The sequence below is a fragment of the Lepus europaeus genome, chromosome X, assembly GCF_033115175.1.
Source record: "Lepus europaeus isolate LE1 chromosome X, mLepTim1.pri, whole genome shotgun sequence".
Classification (NCBI taxonomy): domain Eukaryota; kingdom Metazoa; phylum Chordata; class Mammalia; order Lagomorpha; family Leporidae; genus Lepus; species Lepus europaeus.
Genome location: NC_084850.1, coordinates 117,359,865 through 117,376,396, shown reverse-complemented (window position 1 = coordinate 117,376,396; position 16,532 = coordinate 117,359,865). Strand labels below are relative to the sequence as shown.

The 16,532-nt window shown below is 40.5% G+C and overlaps 1 protein-coding gene across 13 annotated transcripts in view; it reads right to left on the bottom strand.

Annotated features, from left to right (window-relative positions):
- Positions 1 to 805: 805 nt before the first annotated feature.
- The window catches only part of DMD (dystrophin), a 2,142,101-nt gene continuing 2,126,374 nt past the window's right edge, over positions 806 to 16,532 (bottom strand). For 9 of the 13 annotated variants that reach the window (XM_062183372.1, XM_062183374.1, XM_062183379.1 and 6 more), the window contains 2 exons: positions 16,199 to 16,291; positions 806 to 3,342 (listed from right to left, as the gene is read on the bottom strand). In XM_062183372.1, the coding sequence (XP_062039356.1) occupies positions 3,245 to 3,342; positions 16,199 to 16,291 (191 nt within the window). In that variant the 3' untranslated portion in view covers positions 806 to 3,244. Of the gene's footprint in view, positions 3,343 to 7,895; positions 7,928 to 16,198; positions 16,292 to 16,532 lie in introns of all 13 variants that reach the window. The other 4 variants (XM_062183384.1, XM_062183375.1, XM_062183381.1 and 1 more) reach the window with 1 other exon arrangement.

Here is a 16,532-nt window from a genome sequence, read left to right as displayed (position 1 = left end):
CCTGTGGTTGTGGTGATGGTGACTATGGGTGAAGTACCCAGGAAATGTTTGAGGCACCTCTCCCATCACACATCCCCTGAGGTTTGGCACTACTAACAGTAGAAGTGATAGGAAATTGTTTTGAGACGCAAAGTGTAAACTGTAGGCTGTTGTAATTCATATACTTGTTAGCCCCACAGCCAAGGAAAAAAAAACAAACAAGAAGCCCTAGTATCGTGATTATGACTATCACTGCACAAAATTTATCTCCTAAGCTACAAATGCTTACCCTCTTTGATCCAGCAATCTCAGTTCTAGGAATGTGTCCCACAGATACAGTTGTGCATGTGAAATGATAACAGATGTGCAGTATTGTTTATCATAGCAAAACACCAAAAGCAGCCTACATATCCCACTAAAGGGAACTGCTTAAATAAAGATCCTACAGCCTGTAATATTACACAGCCATAAAAAGAATGAGAAAGCACTTTATATAAGGAAATAGATCTCCTGAGTCCATTTGTGAGTTTACCAAAGCAAGGTACATTAACTAGGGTCCAGAGAATGCTATCTTATGTGAAACGAAAGGAAAAAGCTAGGAGATTTATATATAATATATATAAATTTTGTTTATAAACACTTTCAGACTACATAAGGAATAATGTCTACTTAGTAAACATAACGTGGGACCACCTTATGGTGGTCGAGGGTCTTTTCACTGCCCAGATTTTCATTTTTCAGTCAAATTAAGCACTACCTGTTTTAAAATTAAATACCTAAATTGAAACAAAAACAAAATCATCAACACTTTTGTAACATAACTGCGTGCTTTATTGAGATACACAGTAAAGCAGTAATATAATACAATAGTAAGGCATATATTTGGTGAAGTTTGATATGTTGTGAAAATGCAGTAAAACTGAAGTTTAAAAAAATAATTAGTAAATGTTACAGTGTTGGTGTTAAAACACAATATATTATGATACTCAAGTAAGAACCCAGTACCTGAAAACAATGACATAACATGCCTTGTGATGCTTATGCTTCAGTTACATTGATTATGATTTACACTTTAACACTTGGTGGTTATAAAGAACACGACGTAATGTCCAAATTATGCTTAAAATGCAGCAATAAAGCTCTCAATTTTTAATTCAAATATTTTGACACTCACTCCAGAATTAATGTCTAAAAGATCAAACAAAAAAAGATTAAAACAAAATTATGCACTCTATTTACCTCTGATTTTTAGAATGAAACTGAAACTTCTTAGTAGGATATAAAGTAACCCCATGTTTTAAATCTTGGTTAAAAAAAAAAAATCCTTGGGTACAGAAAAAGTCCAGCATCACATAAAGAAAAAAAGAATGCTGGACTAAAACCAAATCTCTATGTAATTTGTTACCTTAGAGCTTTGGGTTTTCTTTTGGAAATTAGAAAGGAAAGAGAAAATGGAGAAAGATGCTCACACAGTAGACAAGTGGTGAAGCTGTGGAGTCAGGTGTGCACAAGTGTCAGGAACACCCCAAAACCAAAGTGAGGTAGAAATAGCATGAGAAGCTGTGTTTGATGTTAATCATCATTAATAAAATAATGGACAAACTCACTCTCCAAAAGTTAATTACACTTGATGTCAGAGGTAACAGATTTGTAAAATAATAGGTCATAGGGTGATTTCTATTGAATGAATGATTTAACAAAATCGAAGAGTAATAAAATGACATGAAAGAGTAAAGCTTTTTCCTACCAGTCCTTAGCTTTTCCTCTTGAGATTTTCTTCTCTTTTTGAACAACTTTTGTTTGCTCATATAATTAACCTAATTCACCAAAGAAGGGCTTGTAGTAGCTTTTGCTGTTTGAACAGCTGAATCAGTTTGCCTTCCCACTCACAATCTTGTGTGGAATTACTCGAAGAGAAATGCAAAGGAGGGAAACACAGTTGGGTTGCTATTTAACCAGTGTCACAATGTGATGGGGGCTACTGTCTTATGTGATTTCTCAAGGGTTATTTTAAAAATAATTCATGTAGCATTCAAAACAAATCACCACAATGGAAAAAACCTAAAACAACAACAAAGCCGCTCACTTTGATTGGACTGTGAGAAGAGGGCAGAATAATGTAGTCGGGATTGTAGCGATCCGTATTCATGGTTATGAACTTCCACCCAATCCTTTCCATCAAGAGGGTCTGCTCCCTCACAGGGATCAGCTGGGAATCCAGAGCCCTTCCACCTTACCATTGTCTTCCTACTGCCTGGGAACTGACAATGCCTTCTGTTCGGACATACTGTCTTCCACAGAAGCATCATTAAATAGAAATTGTGGCATTGCCAGCAGCAAGAAGTTGAGTATTATCAACCGGTGGAGTAATATAAGAATCCTGTGTATTCATTCACATGTTCCTTTTAAAACAGTTTGAGTCCTCTAGTCGTGCAGAGTTTAGAACGAGAACCCTCTGGGGGCCTAGCCAATGTCAGAGGGTCGAAGCTTCCTCCTGGCTTCAAGCTTCTGGGAAAATCCACTGTAGAGCAGCCAGGTAAGACTGGATGACTAGAAGCACTTTCTTTCCACTAGGAAGTGGCAGGAACATTTGAAGAAAATGTAAGAGGCCCACAGAAATTCCCATGTATGTATCTGTATACCTATAGTATTTTTATACTTATAGACATACAGATATGTCAAATGAAAACCCACAGCCAGCCCCACTCAGTCAGCAGTTCTTAAAAGAATAATGTGAAGTAGCTGTTGGGTGGTGTTGGACAAAGTCCTATCTTCAATATGCAAGAAAAGAAAAAAAAGCCATGAGTTTCATATATGGATGTCACGCTGAAAGGATGCAAAACAATGCACTGCCTCAAAGATTGTGTGTGTGTATGTGTGTGTGCACATATGTGTTTGTTTTTAGGGGTTTTTATAAACAACTTTTTTTTATAAAGCACACTTTAGTTTACAATCTTTCTTTATAACTGTTATAAATTTTTAAACAACCCAAAATGCGTTCCATATAAAGAAATGGCAAGTTATTTAGCTATCAAGATTTTACATGTAGTTTTCTTATAACTTTTTTTGTACAATTGCATAGACGTGTAAAACCTGCCATTGTTAACAAAACAATAACAGACTTAGAAACTACTGAAATCTACAGTATAGTACCACTACCCTTCACAAAAATATAGATTTTATTTCTTGTAAACTCTTACTGTCTAATCCTCTTTGTTGTATGAATATTATAAAAACCATGCGGGAATCAAGAGTTGTAAAACATTTATTCTGCCCCTTCTTCATCTGTCATGACTGAAACTAAGGACTCCATCGCTCTGCCCAAATCATCTGCCATGTGGAAAAGGCTTCCTACATTGTGTCCTGGAAAAGAAAGAGAGAGAGTCTTTAAAAAAGGAGCAGATACCATCATCCTGATTGTCTGACACCTGGGGAATTATGGCCCCATTTTTGGGTGAGGACAACACAGAAGCTGCATTGAGGGTGTACACAACAGGGTTTGATTTCCCCCAGTTTCCAGAGAGAAGCAAAGCCTTGTTAATGAAGCTACCGAACATTGTTAGTATCATTTTAATACTGGACAGGCTACTGGTATCATTTAAGTGAAATAAAATGTTTAACACTGTCGTCGTCCCAAGGTAGATGCCATATATCAAAGGAGTTCCAAGCATAAGCACAAGATTCCTATCACAGCAGGAGTATCTCATGGTGGGATATACTTCTTGCACCTTGCTGTGAGTGAGTAGTAGCTACTGGAACTAACATGTTTTACTATCAAAGCACCATCCGATGAATACCACCACTGTCTCCACCATTACCTCTGATACAGCTACCACCCCCACCCTAACACCATCACCACTGTCATCATGGCTACCATTGCTACACACAAAGTCTCCATTTCAGGGATGTTTCAAGCTGTTGGCTCACTTCTGAGGCTATGGTGGAGGTGACAATTTTCTCTCTGCTGTTGTTGGGGTTGAAAATAAACTTTTAAATCAACCTTTTGGGATATTGTTACCATTTGAATTAGGAAGCTTCAGAAAAATAATCATATTCATTCCACATTACTCTAAGGCCTAATATAACATGACCCACATGGCCTGCAGGATTTGGGTGTCCAGTAAATCCATCTTGATGCCCTCTTCAATGAGGGGCAACTATCACAGTAGCCTTCTAATAGCAAAGTGACACGGCCTAGCCCCCAGCATGGAGTACTAGAGAAATGCAGTGTCCCTGGTACACCTGTAGCAAAACTCTGAGCTGGAGGAAGACAATCTGAGACGCACCTGATGGCTTCCCTTTTTGTTCATGTGCCATCTTTTTATATGGCTAATTTTAATTCCTGGACATTGGAAAATCACTGCACTGTTCAGGTACTGCCTTTGGAACGGAAATGCTCGATGATTACTATCTTGCCATGTGTCAACTTCACAGATTCCCCTAACTGTTCAAATCTCAATGAAAATGAAAGGCAGACTAGAGCAGGTATTCTGTTCTAATATTTATTTCCAGACACAGGTCTTTTTTTTTTTCTTTCTTTAAATGAGAGGATCTGAAGAGGATTCAGGGGCAAGCACTTAAACAGTGATGGCACCAGATCAATTTAAGACTTACTAAAAGTTTAATGCTACTCAGGCATTTATATTAAGGTGACTAAGTTTGTAAATCTCTTTGAGCTTTATTAGTGTGAAGAGTTTCACTGAGAACTAATTATGTTTTTTAAAAAAATCACTTTGGATTTTGGTTGAGCCTGCAAATAGAAAAACTTTGAACAAAGCATATGTACTATTCATAAAGTGGGCCAACAGTTTGGCAGCTCTCAGTGAGGAACTGAAATCATCTTTGGCTTTTTTATGCTATAAAAACCACAGGGAGACACAGTGAGTCCTTTGCTGCTCCTTAAAGCTCAGAGTACAAACATAACCGATGGCACCAGGTTGGAGAGCTTCCCTTGTATCTATTTTTGACTGCCTAGCAACCCTGGGAAATCTGCACAATTACTCATGCATAATTGAAAATGGATGAACTAACTGCAAATTTTTAATTACTAGCCATCTTAACAGCTATTAAGAAAGCCAGTAAAAATAGAACCTCAGACTCTTACAACCTGATACCTGAATATAATTCAAACCATTTCTCATGACCCACATGTCACTATTGTACAGTCCACCTGGTGGCTAGAAAGTATGTCATAAAACATAAACAAAGTAGGGAATAGCTCATTGGTTTCCTGTCAGCTTAGTGATGATCTCAAAGTGCCTTTTATGACTGTGTTAGGGGATATGGACTGCAGTTCACATAAAATGAGCATATGCACTTAGAGATTGTAGAGCCAATGGTTACTTCTATTCTTTGCAATGGTGTCCAGTTACTAACTGGAGGGAAAATTCGTGAGCCTCTCAAAGTGGCTGAAGTTCTAGGGGTACCTGCTATTTGAAAACAAGGAAAAGAGAGGTTCATTCTTCTTAATACACCAAGCACTCCTACAAAATGTTAGGTGACTTGAACCTGTTAAGATTGTCAAATTTCACAAATTATTTCATGGGTATCCTTATGTTATAAAAATGAAGAGTTTTTAGAGTCACCTTGCCATATCTGTATTATACCTTTTGTCACTTCATTTACAAATAACTGTTTTGCCAGAATCAAGAGTCTATTATTATTTTTCATAAAGAGGTTGTCATTAGTTCCCCTCCCCTCAAAAATTCTCTTTCACAAAATGCTATTCTAAAGAATCACAGCTCAATCCACTCAAGGTGTTTAACTGCACTGTGCATTGGATATAGAAGAGATTTGTATCCTGGTTCCATTATCCCTGTGTGTAAGCCAGAGCGTTAACTGAGGTTATTAATTTTACCTGATAGGTTTTTTTAGTCAAAATTAAAATATAAGAAGTACTGAAAAGCAGCCAGGATTCAGGCATCTGCAATCAGCTTCAGGCACAAGTTGACACCAAAGTACGTCTATGTAAAGTATTAATTTAATCCATTTTTAAGCAAGGATTATTGAACACAAAGGCACCATGCGTTGAGCATTAGGGCACTTGTATGTTTTTCCAAGTTGGCACTAACTGCAACATATTCGTCTCACACGCCACCACTGCCTAAGGGAGCTGTTTTCCACACTGATTGGAACTGAGACTTTCTGGCAAAGATCCAAGACCTCAATAACAATCTGGCGCTCTATTTTTTTTAAATACAATTCCCAAATAAATTGTTAGGATTCAGTTGGCCAAGTCAAAGCCAGAAGGTTGCAGTACAATTTGCTTATCTTTTCTTCTCTGCAATTTAACCTCTGAAAAGGAATCTGGTCTACTGTACCTTTGGAGTATTTTCCTAGCATTAAAAAAGTCATTACTGGCTTCTGGAAATTTATCTGGCAATAACGTACCTCAAACAGTAAAGTCATCGACTGCCTATATGACTTCAATTATGTGTGCTGACTTTTTCTAAAATATGTCCATGAGGGAAACATGTTCTGGATAGTAAAAATTATGGTGGCACTTTCTACAAAAATTAAAGTGATTTTAAGGGGGATACTCACCATAAAAATGAACAAGAGGGCTCATATGAGGTACAATGAGCAAGGCAAACTCTCAGGACCATTCAGTGTTCCACCAATTCAGGTTTCCTCAATGTCTCCTCCCAGCCTACCAAACCCTTCCTGGGACCCCACAGCCCAAACCCTGGGAAGAGAGAACTGGTGTAGACACCCTGAAGGTTCACTGACTCCATTCAACTTGCATGGCCTCAGTGTTGGCACACTCTGCGCTAAGACTCCTTATGTTTAAGTGAATCAGTGGTCATTCTAGTGATCACTTCTCCTTAGAACTCTACACCCATGCAACCTGTCTCCCAGCACAGTACATGCAATTGCCATCCCATGGGAGAACTTAGCCCCTCCATCACATTAAACTCTTGGTAAAGACAATCTTGTTTCACTTGGGCTGTCGTCCAGTGCTTTGTCATCCAGCCGTAAATTGATTGGATTGTCCAATAGTCAAGACAATATTCCTGGTAGAACACGGTAGAAGCAGCTTCCACTGTAAACCCCCAAATTGCATTTAGTGATAATGCTGCATCCTATCCCTTTCAAACCACAGATAGGCATTCAGAGTAATCTGCAAGAACCTGGCATTCAATCTTTTTACTTGATTGTTTACTGGCCTCTCTGGCTCCAAATGCCAATTAAAAAAATCTTACAAGGGCAAAGTATAGATAAGTTAGGTCATTCAAGTGCCATTTTCAAATCCGGGCTCTGTAATGTGGGGCCCACTGCTTACCCTCTCATGGACTGTTTCCTCTGTCAAACGAGGTTAAGAAGAACACCTACTTACTAGGTTTGTCATGAAGAGTCCATGGCAAAAAAGATGGCAAATGCCCAGAACAGTGTTTGGCACACAGCAAGTGCTGAAAAAATATTAGCAAAAATGGCAAAGGAAGAGTGTAGGAACGCAGGAAAAAAGAAAACCAAAATAAAATGACTTCATCCTAGAAGAATACAAACCAAGGGCACTGACAGAAAATGCTAAGGTCCTGGAAGTGGAAGCAAGCTTGGTGACTCATCAATTACGTTCAAGGCTAAATTTATTTTGAAGATTTTGTTTGTGTTGCAAAAGGCAACAGATGATGAAGTGCAGAATTCCAACCTAGGGACTACAAAGCATTGCCATTTTAAAGAGATTCCTGCTCCCCTCCACCCCTGGTCCTGTCGTCATGGTGATGCCAAGGGCGGTGAGCATTTGAGAAATGTTCCTCATGAGCTGCAAGTGGAGAGGTGACTGCCACCCTTACATGATGATACGATGTGTAATACACACATGCGCGTGCTTGCACACAAGTCTTCCACAAACACCAAACATAGAAAGCAGGATGAGACAGACAGAAGCCGTGGCTATGAGCCTGAATCTCACTGACCTCTCTCATTGGCTTTCCAGGGGTATTTCTTCCTTTAATAATAGAGAGAGGAAGAGACAGAGATATCAGAAAGGAAATAAAAAAACATGCATAAATGTACAGTTTCATACCAATTTTCTCCTTTTACCAAACAAATGTTGAGATGACAATTCATAAATTCCCTTCTGGAAAAAAAAACAAAACCCAAAAGAGACATCTAGTCAAATAACCTTTGCATAAACTTTAAATCAGTGTAAAACAGATAACATGATCCAGGAGACATCATTTATAGAATGCATAGAGTCCACGCATTAAACTGAATGAAGACTGGCACAGAATAGGAATTTGACAAATTAGGCATTGTTTTCAAGGGCAACAGAATTCTCTCGAGCTAAAAGTTCAGAAATCTCCAAATCTCTTCATTCTTGATTTGATCAATACATTGAAACATAAATAGCAGTTGGCTTTGTGTGCCAAAAGTGTGTACCCAAAATGCAAGGCAGAACACCATGCAGAGGCTGGACACTGCCCTTCTGGGAGAATTTATTCTTGTTGGTAGATGGGGAGCATGTCCATGATGAGATTGGGGGCATTTGAGAAAATAAAGATATGAGGGGATGAAGTAAGTCCCACTAGTGGGCAAGCCACAAAGCCAGATCCAAGAAAGAGCTTTCAACCTTCTCCTCATATTCAACAAATACCAGGAGCCTAGGGAGTCAGTGTGTGAAGACCAGCTGGCCTTGTGTTATAGATTCCTACATCTGCATGCATTTATTTACTTTTGTAAAACATTCTGATGAACAAGTGTTGTATGATAAGACTCATCATTGAACAGAAAATTAGAGCCTTCTGACCATATCTAGAGTGTCTTGGGCATATAATTTCCTGAAAAAAAAAAAGGGGGGGAGGTTTTCAATTGAATTTAGCACTGGAATACTTCCTAAGACAACCGTATATAGAATTTGAATTTTTAGAGCAGATAAAGCAGAGCTGTGAGAGATCCTGTCATAGTATCTTCTTTCTCCTCTCACGAACCAAACTCAGTGGATCTGAGGAGACTGAAACCCCTTAAAATCAATTTGGGAACTACTAGCATAGAATGAAGATGTGTGGAACGCAATTCCAAAAGAAACCTTTTGAAATTCAGGTTCAGAACCTCTAGTATGCATTTAAAGGTTTTCTAAGTATTAATTTTTTCTTTCCTCTTTCCCCTCTCCCTTCATTTCTTCCATGTGAACTGTCTTCAGTCAGTCAGACATTTCTTAGGAGTATACAAACTGCATCTTGACTATGTACGGGCCCGATGGTTATGATGCTCCTCCAGCCAGGGAGGAGAGAGAGAAAAACAGGTACCTGCTCCTCAGCTGCAGGTGTTACAGAGGTACATTCATACCGGATGCCAGGAAAGGGGAGGATAATGCCATTTGGTCCTTGATGGCTCAAATACATCCCAGTAAGAATTTCTCTTTCCTTGTGATTCCTTTAGCAAGGTATTTTTGTTTTCTGTTATATCTTATAGTTATTCTCTCTGGTAGCAGCACTGTTTCCCTACAAGGCTATGAGCTCCTTGAGGGCAGGGCCCACATGTTGTTTCTCACCCGTCGGTGTATTCCCACTAAGGTGGACTGTACCTACATACCACTGGTATCTGGTAAATTCTGCTTGAACTGAATGGGTAACATAGCAGCTAGGTCCTGGCCAAGGGTACCATGTTATAAGCAACTTAGCCATGAGTACTGCTACCCTTTAAATTGGTATCTTGTTCTGGATTATAACTCTGATCTATTTTTAAAACTTCACAACTTTGGCGCAGGCATTGTGACACAGTGGGTTAAGCTGCCATCTGCAATGCAGGCATCCCATATGGGTACCAGTTCAAGTCCTGGCTGCTCCACTTCTGATCCATCTCCCTGATAATGTGCTCAGGAAAGCAGTGGAAGATGGCCCAAGGGCTTGGGCACTTGCACTCATGTGTGAGACCTGGAGGAAGCTCTTGACTCCTGGCTTGGGACCGACCCAGCTACAGCCTTTGAGACCATTTGGGGAGTGAACCAGCAGATGGAAGATCGCTCTCTCTTCTTTCCCCCACCCCGTCTGTCACTCCCTGATTTTTGAATAAATAAATAAAGATTATTTAATTATTTAAAAGTCACAGAGAGGGGGAGAGATGAGAGATCTTCTGTCTTCTAGTTCACTCCCCAAATGGCCACAATGGTCAGGGTTGGGCCAGGCTAAAGCCAGGGCCCTGGAAGTCCATCCAGGTCTCCCACGTGGGTGTAGGGGCCTGAGCACTTGGGCTGTCCTCCACTGCTCTCCCAGGTGCATTCGCAGGGACTGGGTCAGAAGTGGAGCAGTCAGGACTTGAGCCAGTGTCCATATGGGATGTTGGTGTTGCAGATAGGGTAACCCACTGTGCCCCAATGCTGGCCCCTCAATAAATTTCTAAAAAAGTCACAACTTTTAAGAGAGACAGTGTTGTTAGGAATCTGTATGATTTAGTTTCAGAACGTAATTGTAATTACTAGAATGACTAAGTGTATATATGTTAACTCTGTACCAAGCCATATGCAGTCTTCAGTACCGAGTGGTCACTGCTGAATATGAAGCAGCAAATGATTTGTGTTCTGTGTCAGCTACTTCTTCAGAAACCATATTTTGTGTAAAATGGACCTCCCAAAACTTGTTAGGCCTAATCTCTTGCTAAATCCTCCCTGAACACTTGAATCCCAATGTGCAAGAGTTAAAAATGCATAATGCTTTCTACTGTATTAGGAATAGTTCTACGCTGTATTACTGTATAAGGAATAGTTCTACTTGACTCCAACATTTTAAAAAGCTTTTGATCAATACATACATACATGCATACCATCACCAGATAAAAGGCTTCATTTCACGAACACATTGTTTGGACAGGAGTTGGGGGGTCCAGCTGGCAGTGTGGCATGCTGTCAGGAAATGACGGCAGAGGAGGAGGAAGCGTGCTGGGGGAGTTTTGGGTCTAAATGAAGGGCTGGGGCAGGCCTAGAGTGGTCTAGGTTCTTCAGACGGCATGAACTTGAGACTATTGATTGTTGAGTCATCAGGCAGAGTCAGAACTGCTGGACATCACTGTTTCTGGGTGCCTTTACCTTCTTTTATTTTAATTCACTGACTTGAAAAAATGAATGAAGAACTCATCCCGATTTAGCATTTCTGTCTGACTACTAGTCAAAGAACATTCAGATGGCTATATTTTAAATACTGAAACATGCAGGCTGTTTGGTAGACTTGGATATAAATGTATAAAGTAATTTAAAAGTTATTGTGTTGAGCTGAAGGTTGATAGGCACTGAAGCCTGTGGCTATATATGTAGAATGAGGCAGAATGGACAACAAAATAATTCTGTAAAGCAAGGACTGGCAAACTTTCTCTGCAAATGGACAGATAGGAAATATTTTCGGTTTGGCAAGCCATAGTCTCTTGCAGTCACTTTGGAAACTGTTAGTCCTATAGGAAGTATTTAATTCCACCACAACCATGCCCTTATAGTGAGAAAGTAACTGTAGACAACATAAATGAATGAGTGTAGTTGCCTTCCAATAAAACTTTATTTACATAAAAAAAAAGAGGCAGTGGGATAGATTTGGTCCATGGGCTGTAGTTTGCGTGTTGCTGCTCTGGAGAAGCAGATAGGAAACAGGATGGTACCTAGCAGGGAGTGCATGATGCTTCTGTGGGCCTTTATTCTTTATGCTGCTCTTGCATAAAAGAACAACAGAACAAGATTTGGATTCTAAAAGATGGCGGGTTTTACAAAGCTGTCAGCTTGGTCATTTAGGAGCGTTTGATAGAATGTACGTGTGCTTCGGGAGGAGATGGTATGAGAGGACTAGCATGGTTTGAACTGTTGGGGGGGGGGTAAATCATGAGGCACAGGCCAGTAAGTAAGAGATTGTCCAGGCAGCAGAAATACTCACATAGCGCCACTAGCTGTTTTTTGGACTAACTGTTCTAAGAGCTTATCTCGCATCCTGTTATTTGTTAATCCGTACAAAGGGGCATGTCATTTTAGAGAGTCCAATACCATACCACTGACTATGAAAGTGTTTCTTTCATCAATGCACAGACAGTACAAATCTATTTGTCAGACCTATAAAGGATCAGAGATTTGTGGACTAATTGCTGAAAGGGCTTATTTTAAAATTATTTATTGTTCCTTGTCATGTAGTTTCCCTATAGAATAAAGGTGGAGATTTAGAAGGTGTCTGTGAGCAGATAATACCTTTTTATTATACTGGAATTCAACTTCTACATATACTTATGGAAACTGGCTGATGTTCAGCATTGTAACTGCACATGGAACCATTCAAATCCCACGAGTGGCTGTGAACAGTGTACTCCAGCTAGAGATTAAACAGGAAGATAGAATCACAGAGCTAACTGTGCACACACTCACACCTGGAACCCCCTGCAGTGGATGCTGCCTATTATGCAGGGGAGTGCTGGTCAGCGCTTTATCACTATACAGACAAGCATGCAGCCTCTTTATTAATTTGCATAATAGTCTGGCAAGACCAGCAAGAGAAGATCAGAAGGCTAATTTAACTTGTGGAATTGCTGTGAGCCACATACTTAACTTCTCTGGTTTTATACGTTAGTCCTTGTGAAAATTAAAGATAAGTATTGGGTAGTACCTTACTAAGATCCAACTTTAAGTCTCAACTGTGGCAAGGGATAACATGAACAAGAAAGTAATGTGCCTATGTATATACTTTTTACTTATGAAAACCCTTCTTTTTCTTTCTTTCTTTTTTGTAAGAGGCTTCTCCTCTATGGGCAATTATCTAGTGGGGTTAAGTAAACCACGAGGTGGCATTTAATAGCACATTTCCACTAAATGTCAGACCTCTGGCTTTGACATCTGTTTTTAGTTATTCAAACAGCTGTCTGAAACAGCTGTAGTAACAGTGAACTTGAGTTTCTGCAACAAAGCAATAGGAACATGGATGGCAGAGTCAGAACAACACTATAAAGTCCTCTAAGGCATTAACAAGGTCTTGGCAGAAACTTTGGCGATAAAAAAATAAAAAATTGTTTGGAAAGATACTGCAAAAAGGAAAGGAAAACTGAGATCAGTTAGATAAGTCGTAAACCACAATTTAGTGCATTGCAACCAGCATTTTGTTTTTAAATGCATGAAACAGAGAAATAGCATGGAAGGTATTGTTTCATGAAATTTGGGTTACTTATCTTTGTATGTATATGTCAGTATACACATACATGTAGTGTGTGTGTATGTATATATATGGCATGGGTATATATATATATGTGTGTGTGTATATAAACACACATTTCTTTTATATCTTACTGCAGTCTGTGATATAAAATGTTTCTCATGTATGAATAATGGTTAAAACAGGTTTGAAGTCATTGCTCAGTATATCAAAGATGCTAAGATGACCTTTCAAGGCTCATCCATTAGGAAGAGTCTATAATCATGAAATTAAGATGCTCAAGAACTTCTTAATATCAACCTAGCATGACTACCAACTGGCAGGATGCTCCAATGACACCCAACTATCTTTCTTTCTCTATATATATGTATGCCATTCTTTCAAAATGAAAAAAAAAAAAGCTTTTAGTTGGAAGTAAAGAAGCCAGAAAACATTGTTTTAAAGTGCATTGATAATTAGCCCATTTTTACAAGGATGAAAATCCAGTTGATTTCAGACAGAAAAAGGCCTGACAAGGCCTCACTTAGCGGGAAGCAGCAAAACAAGAAAAAATGCCAAGGTCATAGCATCACAGAAAGATTAGGTGGGTCTTCCATCCCCTCCCCTATTCTTATTACATGTGTTTTGTTTATTTGATTGCTTGTTTTCCCTACCCAAAAATAAGAATTTTCTCAGGTCATCATGAGGCAATTAAATAGAAATTTAGTTAACAGAATTGGCATCAGATAAGGCCTGGGTCAAGGTGGGGGAGGGGAAGATAAGGCCTCCATATCCCAGTATTTGAGAACAGCACTTTGATGCTCTTCTTCCATAAGCCCTAGTTTGGTAAACACAATGCTGGCAGTCTGAGTCGAGTTTTCCAATCAGTATCATCTCCATCAATTCAGCATGAGAGGTGCTAGCTGCGAATGCCATCTCCGAGGAGGTGCAGTCTACACTGCCACTTCCACACTCAGGCTTCAGGACTCTTAAGGACACGGGGAAATGCTGCAAAGGATTTTACCTGAAAGCTAACTGGAGTGGACCAGAGACCCAGTTCCAAATAGGAGGAAGCAGAGCCACGAGCCTTGCTATCACCTCTTTGCTATACGCTTGTTTTGATATGGAAGAAGTGCCCAGGGCCCCCAGAGAATAGGCACCAAATTCTCACCTGTCAGGTCAGCAAGACACAGTTCAAGGGGCTGTGATCTCCAAGGGAAAGTTTGGTGGCTAATGAGATGGGTAGTGTTTGGGGGACCAAAAATCCTGGGCCTACCAGTACCCGTGTGATCTTGAAGAAGACACTTCTGCCCGAGGTTAGCCTCTTCCTAACAGGGAGTGCCTGGCATCCATTCATGCCTCAGACATGTCCATCGCAGCAATCATGTAATTGTATTGTGATCTGAACGTCTTTGGAATTCTGACCGTAAGAACCTTGAAGGCAAGGAACTTAATGCTTTTTTGCAATTCTAGTGCCTCCACTGGTACACAGCAGATTCAAGTAAAAGCTGACAGGACAAGCGAGGAGAGAGGTGAAAGCATGTATGGTCTTCTCATGTGAATCATGACATCTAGGGAGAGGAGATACCAATGACAGGATGGGAATGGGGGTGCTGGGGTGAGGGGGGGTTGGCTGGAGTGGAAGGCAGGTAAGATTTTTATCTGTTAGAATCAACACATCAGAGGTGCTCAGCAGTGACAAGATGGCTGGTGCAGACATTTAAAATTAGCTTCCCCTGACAGTTCCTTAGCAACGCTCCAGCAGAACATTACTGCTTTGAATGTGCACTGCACACGTTCAGTTGCACATCAAATAGCTAGGAAATGGCCATTGTTAACTGACACTGAACAAAAAGAGGGAAAACACACCACTCAAAACACCCTCCTCATTGCCCTCACGGAGAAGAACAAATAGCCCAGATTTTCTGCTGCCCCGCCCTCCCAGGCTGCACATTAGGGGTGCCAATCACTGGCCACAAAGCCTTGTGCTTCTCCCTTTTGCTTCCCCAGGCTTTGTGATCACAGGTGACTGCTACTATTCCTTTTATTTATTGAAGGTTGGGGGGGGGGGCGGTGAGTGTCTTTGTTTTATGTCAAGACAATAAACCAAAATAAGTAAGTGGGAGGAACAAATAACATCAGCCAAATCTCCCCTTGGATGAGGCTACCCCAAGCTTACGCAGGCTACTGGGGTAAGATGCTGTGTTTGTTTGAGGGGCAAGATACTCAAAGTGATGGGGGGGGGAGGGAACATCAATGCCTTCCTTCTGGAAGCCTGTAGTCCATCGATGGAAGTGAAAAAAATACCAGCAGTCTGTGGAGATTTAATGTCCTCATATGTAAATGATGGGGTTAGATCCAGTGTGTTTATTAAGATTTATTTACTTATTTGAAAGTCAGAGTTAGAGAGAGAGAGAGAGAGAGAGAGAGAGAGATGGCTGCAATGATCGGAGCTGGACCAGGAGCCAGGAACTTCTTCCAGGTCTCCCACGTGGGTATAGGGGTCCAAGCACTTGGGCCACCTTCCGCTGCTTTTCCCAGGCCATTAACAGGGAGGTGGATCAGAAATAGAGCAGCCGGGTCACGAAGCGGTGCCCTTATGGGATGCCAGCATTGCAGGTGGCAGTTTTACCTGCTTGCCACAATGCTGGGCCCTAGATACGTTTTTTAAACGTAAAGGGCATTAGATTACAAAGCAGAATACTCCCTCACCACCACTCAATAAGCATGTTCTAGGCCTCACGTAGCACACGAGAACCATATGGCCAAGGCAAAGGCACCATCAGGGCATTCATCTCCTCAAGTGCAAAAGTCACATTGTTAATTACTCTAAAGGAACAGGGACCTCATAATTAACTCTTCAGACGCATGTGTGAAGCAAGTGAAATTTTTCAGAGATACCAGGTGGTATTTTCATTTCTGCAAATACCTTGATTACGTACATCTTTGAATTCAAAATACTCCAAAGCAGAAATTCACTCTTAAGAATAAAGTCTTCTCACCAGGCACCCAGAATCGTGGTGTCTCAGCACCTGTTGTCTCCCATATGGAGAGCATACTCATCAGTTGGCTGTGGAAGCAAGTAGCCCAATCCCAGGAAGTGCGAGTCCCTGCCGGGGGCTGGAACTTACCTCTTGAGCTCGGGAAGGAGTTGTTGAGCTGCTCCATCACCTCCTCTAACCCTGTGCTTGTGTCCTGAGGAGGACTGGGGAGATCTTCCTCTCCTTAAGGAAAGTCAAAACAAATAAGAGCAAATTACAGTAAGAAAACCGGAGACATACCTGGGAAAAGGGCCATGACCACCAGCACAAATGCATTGTACTTGCTCACCAATAACATAAGTCATGAAAAACACACAAGCTTAATACTTAGGAAACAATTCTGAAAGGGAAGAGTTCCACGTGGTAAATTATTATCATTAATCTCAGAGAAGAAAACAGTCTATTTAGAAGTTCTCACAAGGTT